Source organism: Camelina sativa, chromosome 12 (assembly GCF_030686135.1).
Source record: "Camelina sativa cultivar CO46 ecotype springtype chromosome 12, ASM3068613v1".
Classification (NCBI taxonomy): domain Eukaryota; kingdom Viridiplantae; phylum Streptophyta; class Magnoliopsida; order Brassicales; family Brassicaceae; genus Camelina; species Camelina sativa.
The window spans coordinates 39,734,124-39,750,299 of record NC_141891.1 but is presented as its reverse complement, the minus strand read 5'-3'; the positions used below and the strand labels follow the sequence as shown (position 1 = coordinate 39,750,299).

Below are 16,176 nucleotides of genomic sequence, written 5' to 3'. Positions count from 1 at the left end.
CAACGGAGGCTGCAAAACAAGCAATATGGCTTAAGGAGTTGTTGAGTGAGATACTAAGCGTGAGAGGAGAGAAGATCCTGCTCAGAATCGATAATGAATCAGCCATAGCTCTAACCAAGAACCCAGTCTTTCACGGGAAAACAAAACACATGCTTGCCAAGTATCATTTCATTCGGGAGTGTGTAGAGAATGATCAAATCGAAGTTGATCATGTGCCAGGAGAAGAACAGAAGGCCGACATTCTTACAAAGCCTCTAGGACGGGTTAAGTTCAAGCAAATGAGGAGTCTACTTAGAGTTGAAGAGATCAAGCTTCCCAAAGTTCATGTTGGAATTAAGGGGGAGAATGTTGGATAATTCCAACTTGTATGACAAGCTATCTCCTAGGAAGTTGCCTTAAGAGATAGAATAGGAAAAGGAAAAGTTCCTAAAGTCTTAAAGATGTAATATGTTAATCCTAATAGGTTTAGGAAAAGTTAGAACATATAAATATATGAGTCTATGGAGAGGTGTTCCATGAGACTAGAGAGACTTGAGAGATTTAGTTTTTGAGAGAGTTTTCTAAATCAATAATAGAGGTGTTCTTATATTCTTCAAGTCTTTGATCTTATACTGATGTTTAGTTTATCGAATTATTATTTATTTGTTTGTATGTTCTTTCTTCATCCATTTTGCACTTTCTGTCGGTTGTTATTAGAAGATTCACAAGAAGCTCAAAAAAAGAATATGATGAGAACTCTATTAGTCCATGTAACTAAAATTTTAGCAAGTGGAAATTCATATAAATTTTTGTTTACAATAGAAATGTAAGGTAACCTTAAGAGTAGTTTTCTTGAATCATTGCCTACTTGGTGATAACTTAAATCACTCAAGTAGTTTAATAAATCCATAAGTTTGTATAAAATATTATAATTATTTTTCTTATTATTCAAATAAATAATAATATAATATTTACAAGTGCTAGTTTTGAAAATTTTGAAAATATATGTGTGCTAATTTTGAAAGAAAAATTTAGATTAGTGCTATATAACAAGATCTTTCTCTTCTCCTTATTATTTCTTGGACTGTTTCTATTTCTTAGTATTTTTAACATGATTCATTTAAGTGCCTTTCTTCTTTGTTGAACATAGATTTTCAGTCAGCTGATACAAGCTAAATCCAGCAAATTTTCCCGACGAGTCTCTCCAATGGGGAGGAGCGAGGTTCAACATAGAACTAAAGCCATTGGGATTCTCAGGTAGATGTAGTGTCGCCTTGAAGCAGTCAAAGCCACTCGAATCATGTAGCCTCGATGTCATTCTTTGTATAAAGAACTCAACTAGTAGTTCGGAATTTGGATTTGACAATTCAGGATGTCTCTGAAATAATATGATTGAGGAAACAGTTTTGATCATATCCCAAAAATGGAAATTTAAATGTTATGAAAAATTTAAAAAATTAATCAATTCACAAGACACACCTTCGTAGTTTGTGTCCACACTTCATTACTCATTGAGGGCACCCCTGTTCTTGGATCCCATGTACAGGACTTGCATAAGCTGGCGTACAAACTTTTCAAGTAGCAAATTCTTTTTTCTAAACTTTTCCAACTGAGCTCATGACCGGTTTCCTCAGCAAAAATCCGAATAATTTGGGTTTCGTTGATTGGATTATTCCTTCTGCACTCTTGGATGTATATTGTGAGCAACATTACATCAACGCCAGCTGTCCAAATTATAGTCTCCTACGATCAAGAAATGCAATGATTATATATAGTTTGTACCCATTAGTACTTTTGGATGTGTTATATCTATATGATAATCCATATACACCTTGTGAGTTGTGGAAACAGAATTAATTTTTTTTTTTCTGTTGCTAAAAGATATGGAAAAAAGAATTACTTACTGTTGTGTTGTTACTGTTAAGGCATATGCGACTCATTTTCGACGCTAAAAGTGTTTTGACCTGCATATTAAGAGAATATATAAGTAGCTTTAACAGTTTAAAAACGAAGCATTCTCAACAACAACAAGTTTACGTTTTATTTATTAAAATACCAAAGATAGTTTTCTTTAGAAAAACTTCAAAAATGTCAGAACCAGCTTGTATTTAAAAGATCTTCCGAAAGTCTTTGAATGGTTCCTAACTAAATGAGCATTCCTAATCTAAAATTTTCTGGTATTGGAAATCTTCGATTTTGAATATTTTTGGGAAAAGAAGTATATGTTGTATAGATAATCTCTTTTTTTTTTTGAAAATTTTTTATATGATAATCTAGATAATATGTTAAAAACAAATAGCATAGAAGATGATTACCTTGGTAAGAAAAAAAGCCTCGTTTTTAGTTTTTGGAAAACTTGAAGTTGTTAGCGTTGATGTGTGAGACCGTCGTTATATATTGATGTAGTTTGAGGTAAGCATGCGCGTGTGATAGTCATTACTGTAGTTTTATTTCATACAGTATAATCTAAGCATTCAATAGGGACTAATAAAATCTTTATAGTAATGATTGAGTATTCATTTTTCAGCATGCTGCAAGCACGTACGATATCTTTATAATCAACGAATGTACCCATTTATTCGTTGATTGTTTCGTATGGTTGAGTTGGAAACTTTGGAATTGTACGAAATTGATCACTACATAAAGAGAGAATAATCTTACGAATTTACATGAAAAAAAAATTAGAAAAGATCTAGAACAATTAAAAAAGAGATAAGCCACTCCATCTTAATTAGTGCTTTGGTTCTTTTATGTATCAGCATAAATGATATGATACAAATTATGAAATTTTAATCGAATTTATTTAAATAAATCAAGTTTATACAGTTTGTAGTTAGGTAAGGTTAGTTTTATGATATCATCCTCTCTAAATAAAATCAAGTTTATATATTCATGTTTTATAATTCTTTCTTTCTATTCTTTCTATATGTCTTTCTTTTCCCAAGTACAGAAGGAGTTTTTTTTGGGGTTCCATAGGTAAACCAAACTCCTCTGTACGAGGAGACCTTTGGGGAAGTGTTGCGGATATAGTGGAGAATTTCCATCTGAAAATACCATTATGGTCTCTGCATAAAGTTTTGACAGTGACATCCTTCCTATTTTGGTATGACGTAAGTAAAGCTTCTTCAATCAAGTTTATGTTTCCCACACGGTAGTGTGGACGTCTATGATTGACCCATGTGATATATCGTGATTTTTATGATTTTAACCAAGATATAAGTTTTTTTTTTTTAGTCTTTTGATTTGTTTTCTAGGTTATTTTTGAGTCTTTATAAGATTAGGAACTTATTGACACGGATGGTGCATAATGGAGCTAAATAGGAGGATCTGGTGCACATTCGAGCATTGAGGCTAAGCTGTGAAGTTCAGAGACATGCATCGACCAATGCAAGTGATAGTGTCGATCGATGCAACATCCACACAAATGATTAGGCAGCTCAAAAAAAAGATTGAGAAATAGGAATTGATGGCCATTCAACATGAAGTTACTGTTGAAGTGAAGAAAGAGGATAGAGGATGAGCTTTGGATCAATATGAGCCATATCCACTCTATAAAGGTATGTTGCTTAACATATCAAAGCAGAAGGCTAAGAATCAAGCCAAGAAGGTTCTAGAAGACATTGGAACTGATGTGGTTCCAACTAAGCTTGAGGATCCATGCTCATTCAACCTGCCATGCTCACTGAACTATATGCACTTCAACAAATGTTTATGTAACCTTGGAGCTTCTGTGAATGTCATGCCCTTCTCAATAGCAGAGAAGCTAGGATATGAAGAGTTCAGGCCAAGCAACCTCTACATAAGTCTTGTTGATGGGTCTAGGAAGGATGTGGTTGGCAAGCTGGAGAAATTTCCAGTAAAGATTGGCAAGGCAAGGATACCAACTGACTTCATCATCATAGAGATGGAACAAGAGCTTGATGATCCTATTATCCTAGGAAGACCATTTTTGGCCACTGTTGAAGCTGTGATTGATGTTAAAAAGGGATTGATCAGCCTGGACATTGCTGATGGGTTGACTATGAGGTTTAATATCAAGAATGCAACAAACCAACCCACCATTGGAGGCCAACCCTTTGTTATAGAGGATAAAGCAGCTGATGAGTCTTTTAAGAAAAAAAATAGACTCTAAGGCCAAGGTTTCTTCCAATGAGGTAGCTGTTCAAGACCTCAAGGATTCGGTTCAAGAGTTGACTAGCTTGGTGAAGGATCTCCAAGTGAAGATCAACAAGCAATCTGTTAAAAAAACAAGGCCAAGGTTAAGGATTAAGAATAAGCAAGGTTCAGGTGTTGTGACTGTTTTGACTAAAAACAAGGTTCATGGTGATCAATTTGAACCAGGGGAGACCTCATCACCTCTTTGGTCTCCAAACCAAGCCTGAAAAGGCGCCAAAAGTCAAGCTTAGTGACTATAAACAAGCTCACTAGGGAGAAAGTCCCTAAGGTATCTTTGTATATAAGTTTAATTTCCTTATGGTTTTTATGTTTTTCTTTGATGTTTGTTTTGAGTAGGCTTTTACATGGGTTTACAAGTGGACTTAAGTGACTTGGACTCATGGAGAAGGATCTCTAAGGCCACTCGACCAACCCATTAAGAAGCACACAATCGAGTGTCCAATCGAGCCCAAGCCCACTCGATTCACCCCCTTTGCACTACAAGAATACATGGATTTGCCGACTACAAAAACAGTCACTAAACAGTCGCAAACTACTTAGTTACGACTGATTGGCGACTGACATACGTAGTCGCTAAACAGTGCGTCGCTAAAATAATCAGTCGCCAAACAGTCAACACGGAGCTACTAGTTGGCGACTGATAATTGTGGTCGTGATTCCCTCGCCAAATAGTCGCTAAAGTTGCGACTGAATTTACAACGCTTTAGCGACTGATCTGGTTACTCATTTGCGACTATTTTGGTTACTGTTTTGTGTACGTTTCGGTGATTGTTTTACAACTGCTTAATTATCATGTTTTTAAAAAAAATTTGGTAAAAACGAATTATTTGATTTTGTAATACCAAAACTGATTATGAAAAATAGAACTAAAACATAACAAACATGAAATTAAACAAACACATAAGTTTAATTTTACATCCAACATCGTAGTTGTAGAAAACATCCAAACATAACAAGAGTACAAGTCACAAATATTACAAAAGTTTTCATAATCATAAAGGAAGGAGGGATAGTGAAGGAACCTAACTTTGAACATCAAAAAGGTTTGGGTCATTGGTTTGAGACTCGAGGAAGGCGACATAGTTTGGGTTAGTCTTGAGAAAGCTCACCAAGCGTGAGATCTCTGCTTGTTGCTCAGATGCAACCCGTAAAGCCTCAGCTGCAACCCGTGAAGCCTCTACGTCGCGCTCTGCTTGTAGAGCTGCTTGTTGCTCTATTTTGCAGTTTGCTTCTTCAAGCTTTTGTTGCAGGCTTGTGAAAGCAGAAGAGCTTCCATGGAACTTCCGCTTCCCGTTGATGTAACTCCCTAGGCTTCCAACCCCAAAGTATGTTCCTCTATAGTTTATGAAAGTAGACTGCAGGAATAGTTGGCAGTCTTCCCAATTCCACTTCCTGAAAAGTTAGACAATGAAATGGTTAGATAATGAACTATCTGATGTAACTTATTAAACAATGAAAAGGATAACTCACCATCTCTTGTTCGATTTGTAAGTAAGACTTCGGCCCTGATACATGCTTGTTAGGGCCAAGACCATTAACATTCGAGTTACTGAAGTGGTTGCACTCTTTGCCATGGCTTCTTTTGTGTTCCAATAGTCACACATTTCTTTCCAAAGAGTTTTCTCAATCCAACTCGGTTTTTCTTGATCTCGCTGAGCTGCTGCCTTGGAAACCATGTCTTTCATACGGTTTTGACAAATGGTATAGAACTTTTGTTGAACCACACCGGTTAGTGAGGGATCCTAGGTGTGTGTTTTCTACAAAAGAAGACTAGTGTTAGTGATAAAAAAAAAAAAAAAAAACCAAAAAAAAAAACTATAAATACAGAAATCAAATTGAAAGGAGTAGAAGTTTACCGCGAATTCCAAGAAGTAGTTTTCTCTTCTTACAGTAGGAACACAACCCTAACTGTAAAATGGACCATCAAACTTGTTTGTAAACACTTTTGTAATCTTCCGGGTAAGTGATGACTTGTATTTACCAAACCTTCAAACACAAACAAATCAAAAGTAAAATTCTAATCGAAACCTTCAAACATAAACAAACCTAAAAATTCTAATCAATCTAAAATAAACCTCCAAACACAAACAAACCTAAAAATTCTAATCAATCCAAGTCAAACTCTAATTAATCTCATCAACTAAAAATCCTAATCTTACCAAGTGGTTCCAGGCTCTAATGAGGGAGAGAGGACAGTGGTATACAACTCACGGCCTGGTTGGACAAGCATGTCATGCAAAGAAGCGAGTACATCAGCTGGGAGATTTGATTGCCTTACACTGTCATCCTTAGAATCAGCTTCTTCCTCATGTGAGTTTTGCGCTTGATAACTGTGATGTGATGCAGAAGCTGCTCGAGGTTGACCAGGTTGAGATTGTCGAGGTAAAGGAGACTGTCGAGGTAGAGGAGATTGTCTAGGTAGATTCGAGACTTGAGGAGACTGTTGATGATGATTTGTGACTGACGGTTGAGGAGATTGTCAATGATGATTCGTGACTGACGGTTGAGGAGACTCTCGAAGTTGACTTGAGAATTCTGGTGGATTCGTCGCGGAGGCGAGAGGAAAAGGACGTCTGATTGGAGCTTCGCTGGCAGGGGATGTTCCAGGAAATCTCCTCAAGTTCTGGAACAAATTCGTCGGAGGTGGATAGTCTCGGTAAGAAGGTGTAGGTCTCGTTGGAGGCTGGAGGATTGGAACAGGAATTCCCTCAAAATCAGTGTCTGGATCTCCGTGGTTCGCCGGCGTGAAGGCATATTGGCTGGGAAGAGTAGCGGGTCTTCGATTCGCCGTTTGTGAGGTTCTAGAGGTTCGATTCGAGGGGTTTCTTCTTCCTCCTCTTTTTTTCTTTACTCCAGCCATCAAGGGTTTACGGTTTCGTCGAGTGAGAGGAATTTAGATCTAGGGTTTTGAGGTTTCGCCATTTCATCTAGAAGAAGAAGAAACAATTGAGAAAAATAAAAGTTGGATTAGAGTTTGTTCGGGGAAGAAAACAAATAAGAAATGGGTTTTCGTGTTTTGTTACGGCCCAAATTTTGTTAAAGCCCAAATTCATTAAAGCAGTCGCTAAATAGTAGCTCTTTAGTTGCAATTTTTTAGCGACTATCAAACTGGTCTCCAAATTAGTCGCAAATTGGCGACTACACTGCGACATTATGCATCAGTCTCCAATTAGCGTCTACTAGGCGGCTGTTTTATTTTAGTAGCCATTCAGTAGCAAAACAATCGCAATTCAGTCGCTAAATTTAGCGACTGTGTTTTTAGTCGCAACTTGCAGTCGGTAATTCCATGTTTTCTTGTAGTGTTGCTTGCTCGATTGATTTGGTGGGAGAAGAAGTTTGAATTTTGAATTTGGACAAGCACTCGACCAAGTGGGGTCGAGTGGTGGGGTCGAGCATGTGACAAAGTGAGTCAAAGATTCCAATTTCGAATTTGAATGGTATACACGCTCCTCCCTTATCTCCTTGTCTCCTCATCCTTCTTTATAAGCACCTAATTCGATTCTAAGCTCTCCACACTCTCTCATTTGCATAAACATATCAATTTTTTGCTAGAAATCTCTTTTAGAAGCTCAAGGCTCAGTTCTTTCAATCTTTTTGGTTTACTAACCTATTAACTTTGAGCTTTGAGTTTATTCTTCCAAGTTTCTTTTGAAATGGCTTCCAAGAAGGGTGATATACAAGAACGAGCTGCTGCTCGCCGAGAGGCTGCTAAGCTTGTAGCTGCAAACTTCCCTTAGTTCCAAAAGGTGCCATGTGATCCAAGAGAAACCAGAGAAAGCACTCGACCATGCACACGGTCGAGTGGCCGGTCGAGTAGCTCGTCGAGTAGGAGAACGCGACAGAACCAACCTGAGGAAGAAGATTGGGTCATGAGTGAGAGTGAGGACGAGTTGGTGTTTGATTTCTCTGAGCATAGGAGAAACATTTCAAAAGGAAAGAGGCCAGCTGAGGAACCACAACAAGCTAAGGAGCCACAAAAAGAAGTGAGTGATGAGGAGGAGGTAGAAGAAGATTCTGGAAAGCTGACCACAACCCAGCTCTATGATGCCTTCATGAGCATGAAGTTCCAAGGGACCAGATATGCACACAAGGAGACCATGGTGGAACTTGGTACAACTGAGGATGTGGAGTTTCTTTTTTGACAAGTGCAACATAACCAAGTTCATGGGGATGCACATGGAGGGTTACAAAGAGATGAGCTGTGAATTCTTAGCAACTATCTAAATACAATACCATGAAGACCAAATGGATCAAGAAGAAGAGCTAGGCTACATCACCTTCTCCATCAAGGGCAGGAATTATGAGTTGTTTATTGTGTAGATTGCTGAGCTTTTTGGGTTTGATATAGGAACTGATGCCAACATTGTCATCCCAAAAGAAGAACTTCAATCTGTTTGGCAAACTATTGGAGAAGATAAGCCATATTCCTCCTCCAGCACCAAGAGTTCTAAAATCAGGAGCCCTAAGGTATTTCCACAAGGCCTTGGAAAACACTCTTTTTGCTAGGAATGAGACTGGTAATGTCAATGAGGGAGAGCTCAAGCTGATAGATATAGCACTATATAGCATCATCACAACAGCAAGAGATGGAACCATTATTCTTGGGAATAGTGTGTCAACAAACCTTGCCATGTTTTTGGTTTACCAATTAACATAATATAGAAGCTTGGTTAGCAAGCTGCACAAGAGGGGCTCAACTGGAGTCCTAACCATTGAAAGAATCATCACCCCAATCCTTGAGGCTACTAATGTTCTATTGAGAGGTGAGAAGACCAAGCCAAGGTGGATTGACATTCCATATCTCACCTCAACTCTCATTCTAGCCAAGTAGAAGCATCATGGGAGATACCTGTTCAAATTTGACCACCCACCAGTGGGCAAATCACAGTTTGTTCTACCTAATCAAGCAGCAACAACCATAAGAGAAAGGCTTAACATTGAATTTTGGCCAGCAGCTGAGCTTTTCTTTGAAGGAACAACCCCTTATGCTGAAGAACAAACTGGTGATGTTGATATGGCTGATGGGGAAGAACAGTTCTACTTTGATGACTATGAGCCTCAACCAAGAGATAGCATAGGAGTGAGAGAGACAAGCAAGAGGGTGACACTTCTCCAAAAGTGGAACAAGTGGCATGTAAGACTGTGGAAAAGCTGAATAAGAAGATGGTGAAGATGTCCAAGTCCATCAAAGGTATGAAGAGAGAGATTGCTGAGCTTAATAGTGGAAACTCATCCCCAGCACAAACTGAGCATTTGAGGAGGAGTAGCTCAACCAGAGTACTGTCTAGGGCTGAAAACCCTTTGGAACCTTCAAGAGCTTCATCATTTGAGCCATCACAGAGGAGAAGAGGTTCAATTCGCGCAGAACAGCAAGTTCCGAGGCACTCGACCGGTGCACTCGAACAACCACTCGACCGAGTGCCTCCAATGCACTCTGCCGAGCACTTCCCCAGGCCTCAATATGGTTTTCCAGCTCAACAGGGTTATCCACCTTACCCCTATGGCCAATTTTACCCCCCCCCCTTCCCATCTCAGTACTTCATGGACCCTTCACTCCTACAACAATACTATGGGCAGAAAGGACAGCAATTTTATCCACCACCAAGCACTCGGCCGAGTCACTCGACCAAGCACTCAATCGAGTGCATGTCCGAAGCCATAGTCGAGTTGCCTCCCTCTCCATCAGCAAGCCAAAATCAAGCCCCATACTCAAGCTACACCTATGACAGCATGACTGATATTGTGGATAGCTTCTTCCACAACCCTTGAGGTACCAATTTCACCTTATCCATTGTTTATACCATTTAGTTGCATGTTTTGTTTGTTTTAAGTTCTTAAATTCTCTTTCAAATTTTTATTACACAAGGGACTGTGTAATTTTAGTTTAGGGGAGAGTTTAAGACAGCATTTAACATTGTTTCCTGTTTTTTTATTTTAATTAATCATATTAATACTTGCATTGCATCTAAGGCATAGAAAAAATCAAAAAATTTGAAAAATTTTCACAAAAAATCTTTTAAAAAACAGATTGTTCATGTAGTTTGCATTTCATATTAGGATCTTGTTAGCATAGGACTGTTTCATACTTGCATTAGGGATCAATGATGAGTTTAGCCTTGTTAACTTGTTTAAATTCACTAAACGAGGATCAATGCCCAAGTTAATAGTACTTTGATGCTAGTTGAGTGGTTAGAAACATAAGATTGAACCAAGTCTAGAATTCCTATATTGCATTCTGTCTAAACTGAAGCATGTTGTGATTTGAAGTCATTTCCTATTTATAAGAACCTAATATTGACTTTTAAATATCAGTTTGTGTAATGTTTTAAACTCATCGATACTTTATACATATTTGGATCATCTTTTCCATTTTTACCACTCTTGTTGATCCAAGTACAGCTGATTTCATCATTGAATCAGTTTCCCCTACCCTTAACCAACCTTTCTTTCAAGCCATGTTATATCTTGTATCTGTGAGGCCTATTTTGGGATTGAGCTTGGTAGAAAGTGTTAGGTTTAAACTAACAAGAATAAAACCTTGTGTAGTTTTAGTTTGCATTTTTTAAACTAGATAGGACTAGGAGGTTTAATTTATGGGTTTGGGATTTGGTGTGTTCAAAAAGAAAAGGAAAGAGTGAAAAGAGAAAGAAAAGAGTAAAGTCCTTAGGAGGGGAGTGTTTAAAAGTAAATTCAAGCTCTAAGTGAAAGAATGGGGAGTAGTAAAAGTTTCAAATAAGGTTCTGGTCAAGAAAAGAAAGAAATAAAAGAAAAGTCTAGTAAAAAGCTTTATGACTTGGGAAACAAGTATGAAAGAGAACCTTAGCATTTAAGAAACAAACCCCCATTCCACTAAAGAAATCAAGTAAGAAACCTCTCCTAGGACTGAAAAACAAAAGAGAAAAAGGGCAAAAGAGAAGAGATGAAGTTAAAGGGTAGAAATAGGACATTATGGGATTAAAATGATAGGAACAAACACTTTGGGTAGAAAATATTCTGTTCTTGTATGTATCTAAGTGATCTTACCTTTAGCCTTCTCCTAAAGCTCAATCCACTTTTTGTGAGAAAAAACTTGTTATTGATAAGCCCCACTCAAAAGAGAGACCATTTTTGTCTCTAAACCCTTATTACCAAGCCAAATGAGTTTGAACATTGCATAATCTGATTCATGTTTTTGTTTAATGAATGTTAAAAGAAATGACTGATTTGAATGCATGTGGAAGTCTAAGGCTTGAATCAGCTAAGGTTGTGAAAGGCTTGTCTAAAATATTTAAGTATAGCTCATTCACCTTGCATCATAGTATTAGTAACTTGGACATTGATTCTAGCTAGTCTATTAACATGTTTAAGGTTCTGAGATCCCACTTTCAAACCTCTCTTCCTTCTCATGTCTTATTTGTTTACTTGAGGGCAAGCAAATACTAAGTTTGGGGGAGTTGATATGTATATATTTTACCTTATATAACCACTGTTTATTCACATCTTTTACATGTTTTTTTTGTCAGTTTCACGTAGTTTAAGCACTGTTTATGCATTAGAGTAGGATTTGCATTGCATTTGCATTCTTTATTGTGTTAACAGGTGAATTGGAATCAAAAGGCATGGAAATAGCACCTGGGATGAGAGGAGTGCAACCATTGAAGCAGATAGGAGTTGAATCAAGGAGATGACCAGCAAAGGATGAACCACTCGACCACGACTCTTCGTGCACTCAACCGCCTGCTACTTCAACACTCGACCGTGTGCAACTCGTCGACTCGACCATGTGATATTCAGGGACTCAACCATTTGGAAGCATAGGAATGGACCACTCGACCAAGCCACTCAACCGCTTGTGGTTGAGTACATCGAGCCGACTTTCTATTTTGTCATCTAGCCAAATCATAGCTTCCTTCCCTCACTATATATACCCCTTGTACCACATGGTCGCAAGAAAGACTATTTTTTATGAAAAATCACATCAACAGCCACAAAAACCTTAGTTCTTACCCCTTAAGGGTTTTTAGCTTTTATTTACTTTTTCACAACTTTTATTTACTTTTTTTCTCAGATTTCAATACTTTGTAAGTCTCATAACTTTCTGGGTATTGAGAATCTGAGTTTGCTTCTTTATATTAAGTTTCTATATATCCATCATCTCATCTATCTTATCATGTTAGTTTCATCATTTTCTGGGTTTATGTTCATCATCATGTTTTTTTCATCTGAGTAGTGGGTTAGGATCCTGGAGATGGATTAGGATGGTTTAGGGTTGTGGTTGTTTAGATTGGTTAAGCTTGATTGTTTACATACCTTTTCTGGGTTAGGTAAGCTCTATGTTGTTCTTATACTGAGAGGGTAAGGATAGATCTTAAGCTTCTCTGCATCATACCAATGTTAGAGTTGTTAGATAAAGCTAATACTGGAGATTATCATGCTTATCCCAAGAGATTGGTTGTATAAGGTGTTTTTTGACAAGTAATGATCTGGTTCTTAATGCCTGTTTAGTATGGTTTCACCAATGAGAGTTGGGTTAGGATGTTACTTAACCTTGATCACTTCTGTCATGAGAGTGGATTAGTGAGTCATTAAGATCATTGTCTAGAGATAGCTCATGTTTGATTGAGGTTTGTTAGCCAGTTTAGATAGCCACAGCCTGAAAAGCAGCCCATGAATCCATCTCTGGAAGCCTACTTTGTCATTTGATTGTTTACTTATCGCATATTATCCTGTTTCATTGCACTTCTGTTTTAAGTTGTCAAAATTTCCTCTGTTCTTCGTATCTACCCACTCGACCTAGTCACTCGACCAGTCACACGGTCGAGTGCTTGATCGAGCACCTTCGGGTTGTTCATCTATTTTCTGTTCCATTTCAATTTACATTTTGCATCTTTACTGTTTGTTTACTGCTTTTACTTCTGTTAGTTTAATTTTAGTATTGCTTGCTTTGTTTACTTGCATTTAGTTTCTGTTTCAAGCATTTTACTTTCTGCATTTACATTTGTTTCACCAAACTGTTTCACCAAAACCACTTTCATATTTGGCTTACTTGAGTCGTTGTTACATCTTGATTGGATGCATACACACACTTTATGGATTCACATCTCTTATATTACAACTGCATAAGAGAATTGAAATGTAACACCCGCGAACCAAAATCCTGGTTTAGAGATTGCATCGGTCAATGCAAGGTTGGTTTTCTGCAGACGAGTTTAAGTTAAACGCTGTGTTTTGGGTTAAGAAAAACCCTTAACTCAAGTTTTTGTCTCATTAGGCGAGTTAAGCCGTTTTTGAGAGACAAGAAGAGAGGAAAAGAATTCTTAAGCGTTTTGGGAGATTCTTGGAGATTTGTGGCATTTTCTGGTGAGATCTGAGGCTTATAACGTTGTAGGAGCTTGCTAGGAGTGTTTTATTGCTTGTTTGAGGTTTAGAATCGTCTTGGCAAAGGTAAGTGCAGGACCATGGCTTATCTAAGCTAGAGATTTCTCTGATCTGCTTGTTTATGTGTTGTTAGGCTTGTTAGTTGGTTATTTGGGACGTTAGGAAGCTTTCTTGTAGCTTGGGATCGAGTTTTGTGGTTGCAGGAACAAAGATCTGGCGAGAGGCTTCGGGGAAAACACGATGCTCGGCATGTTGCATCAGTCGATGCACTGTGCGTCAGTCGATGCAAGTGTGAGGACGGCGCGTAAAACCTAGGGTTTTCGTGTTATGTCGAGCATGCGTCGGTCGATGCAGTGCGAGTGTCGGTCGATGCATGTGTAACTTGCATCGGTCGATGCATCCCTTGTGTTGGTCGATGCATCCCCATGTGGTGTCGGTCGATGCATGTTGGTGTCGGTCGATGCAGAGTCCTGGTTTGTTATTTGTTGTTTGTTGTTTGTTGATTGTTGGTTGATGGTTGGAGATGTCTCTATTGCTTGTGTGTATAGCCCAATAGATGGGAGGATTGCCTTACTGAGTGTTTATTCATTACTCATGCATTGCAATATGTGTTTGTGGTGCAGGTAAAGGCAAAGTGTGATCATGGAATCAAGGCAATGAAGAGGAGGATGTTCTAGGGACTCGATTGGATGTTGTCTGGCCTTGCTAGTTTGCTAGAGTTGGGTCATTAGAAACATTGTTAGGTTGCTGGTTTCATGTTTTCTGATGATTGGTTATTGAATATGGATTATGTTATAATAGTGGTTATTATTGGATATTTATTGGTATTGTTTATTTCCGCTGTTGTTTGTGATTGTGGTTAGGTGGCTAGTGGATATATATGGTACCACTTGTTGTAGTTAATTTATTATTATTATTATTATTATTATTATTATTATTATTATTATTATTATTATTATTATTATTATTATTATTATTACTATTATTATTATTATTATTATTATTATTATTATTATTATTTATTATTTATTTAAAAAAAACGGTTGGGTCGTTTCAGTTTAATATCAGAGTCCTTACGGTTGTAGGTTTGGGTTCACTAGGTTTCTGTTGTTGATGTTGGGATTGCATGCTTTGATTGAATATGTGTGTTAGTCAATTGTGTGTGGCATGAAGTTTCAGAACATCCTCTTCGAGCCAACTGTGTGATTCCACGGTGAGTTTATGTTTCTATGTTCTAGTATAAATTGTTTGCTTAGTCTTCTTTTCATGGTAGTGCAGATGGTTAGAGATGGTGCTGTTGCTGGTTGTGGTCGAGGACGCGGACGTGGTCGTGGTAGGGGCAGAGTCTCAGTAGTTAGTGAGACTGAGCCGAGTTGCATATCGAACATTTGCTCGCTCCCTCACAGCAACGTCCTCACGCTCAACCCTCTTGCGCTCGATGATGCTCACGCGCTCAACGACGCTTTTTTGCTCGACGCTCTCACGCTCAACGCTCTCACGCTTGACGCTCTCACTCTCAACGCTCTTGACGCTCTTTTGCTCGACGCTCAACGCTCTCACGCTTGACGCTCTTTTGCTCGACGCTCTCTTGCTCGATGCTCGACGCCCTCGCCCTCCTCATGTTTGATGCTCTCACACTCGCCGCCCTCACATTCGATACTCTCGCGCTCGATGCTCGACGCTCTCACGTTTCTCACGCTCGACGCTCTTTTGCTCGACGCTCTTTTGTTCGACGCTCTCTTGCTCGATGATCGACGCCGTCGTCGTCCTCACGTTTGACGCTCTCACACTTGCCGCCCTCATGCTCGACTATGTTGCGTCTGCCTTCCTTGCGTTTGCCACTCTCGTTCATGGTGGCGACGTCCACTCTCATTCTCAGTGGCGACCTCCACTCTCAATCTAGATGGAGACCTCCTGATGTAACCCCGGACGACGGCCGTGACTCACAAACATAGGGACGGGACTGGAAACGATGGAATCGGGTTCGTGCGGCTCCAACGAGCGATAGGAAGGGTGGAAGAGGTTCACAAGGAGAGACTCGACTCGCTAATCTCTTGGTACGATGAAGATAGAGGCGGAAGAGGTTCACGAGGAGATGCTCAACTCGCTAGTCTCTCGTTTTGATGGAGATAGAAGGGGGATTGATGTAGCGACACGCAAGGGTTGGATCTCCTTGTGATACGGCTAAGCTAGAAGGTTTCGAACCCAGTTCGAGAAGCTTCTAGGGTTTCGTTTCAGTCACTGAAAACGAGAGATATAAGGAACACCTTTGATTTTTATTACCAGTCTAACCTTTACATTATGGGGTCTAGGTCCTTTAAATAGGCTAGCCATTACAAGAGAACTCCCAAACCCTAATATACTTGGGTTAAAACAAAACACAGCGTCCAGAAACAATTTTAAAAGACAACAGTCACAAATAAAAAAAAGCTGCCACGTGGCTGGGAGTGGTCCACGGCCGTGACCATGCACTAGGGATCGTAGCCTCGTTAAAACCTCCTTGGTAAACCCATTGGGACAAATCCAAGGTAGGAAAAAGAGTATTATTCCCCCTAATGACTTGGAGGTCTTCACCCTTGTGTAATGGTGAAGACCAAGAAAGGAACCTCGGTCGGCCGTCCGGCGGTTTGAATGGCTCCATGCTCGAACTCCTATTGATCTCGG

At 39.0% G+C, this 16,176-nt stretch overlaps 2 protein-coding genes across 2 annotated transcripts; one reads left to right on the top strand and one right to left on the bottom strand.

Annotated features, from left to right (window-relative positions):
• Window positions 1–903: 903 nt before the first annotated feature.
• LOC104732845 (uncharacterized) lies at window positions 904–2,337 on the bottom strand. The gene is made up of 4 exons (XM_087477754.1): window positions 2,295–2,337; window positions 1,884–1,943; window positions 1,459–1,722; window positions 904–1,357 (listed from the first exon to the last, which is right to left on the bottom strand). The coding sequence occupies exons 2-4, from the start codon at window positions 1,917–1,919 to the stop codon at window positions 1,100–1,102; spliced, it is 558 nt and encodes a 185-aa protein (XP_087333880.1). The 5' UTR covers window positions 1,920–1,943; window positions 2,295–2,337; the 3' UTR covers window positions 904–1,099.
• Window positions 2,338–3,538: 1,201 nt separating this feature from the next.
• LOC147933361 (uncharacterized) lies at window positions 3,539–4,111 on the top strand. The gene has a single exon (XM_087477421.1). The coding sequence runs from the start codon at window positions 3,539–3,541 to the stop codon at window positions 4,109–4,111; it is 573 nt and encodes a 190-aa protein (XP_087333547.1).
• Window positions 4,112–16,176: the final 12,065 nt, after the last annotated feature.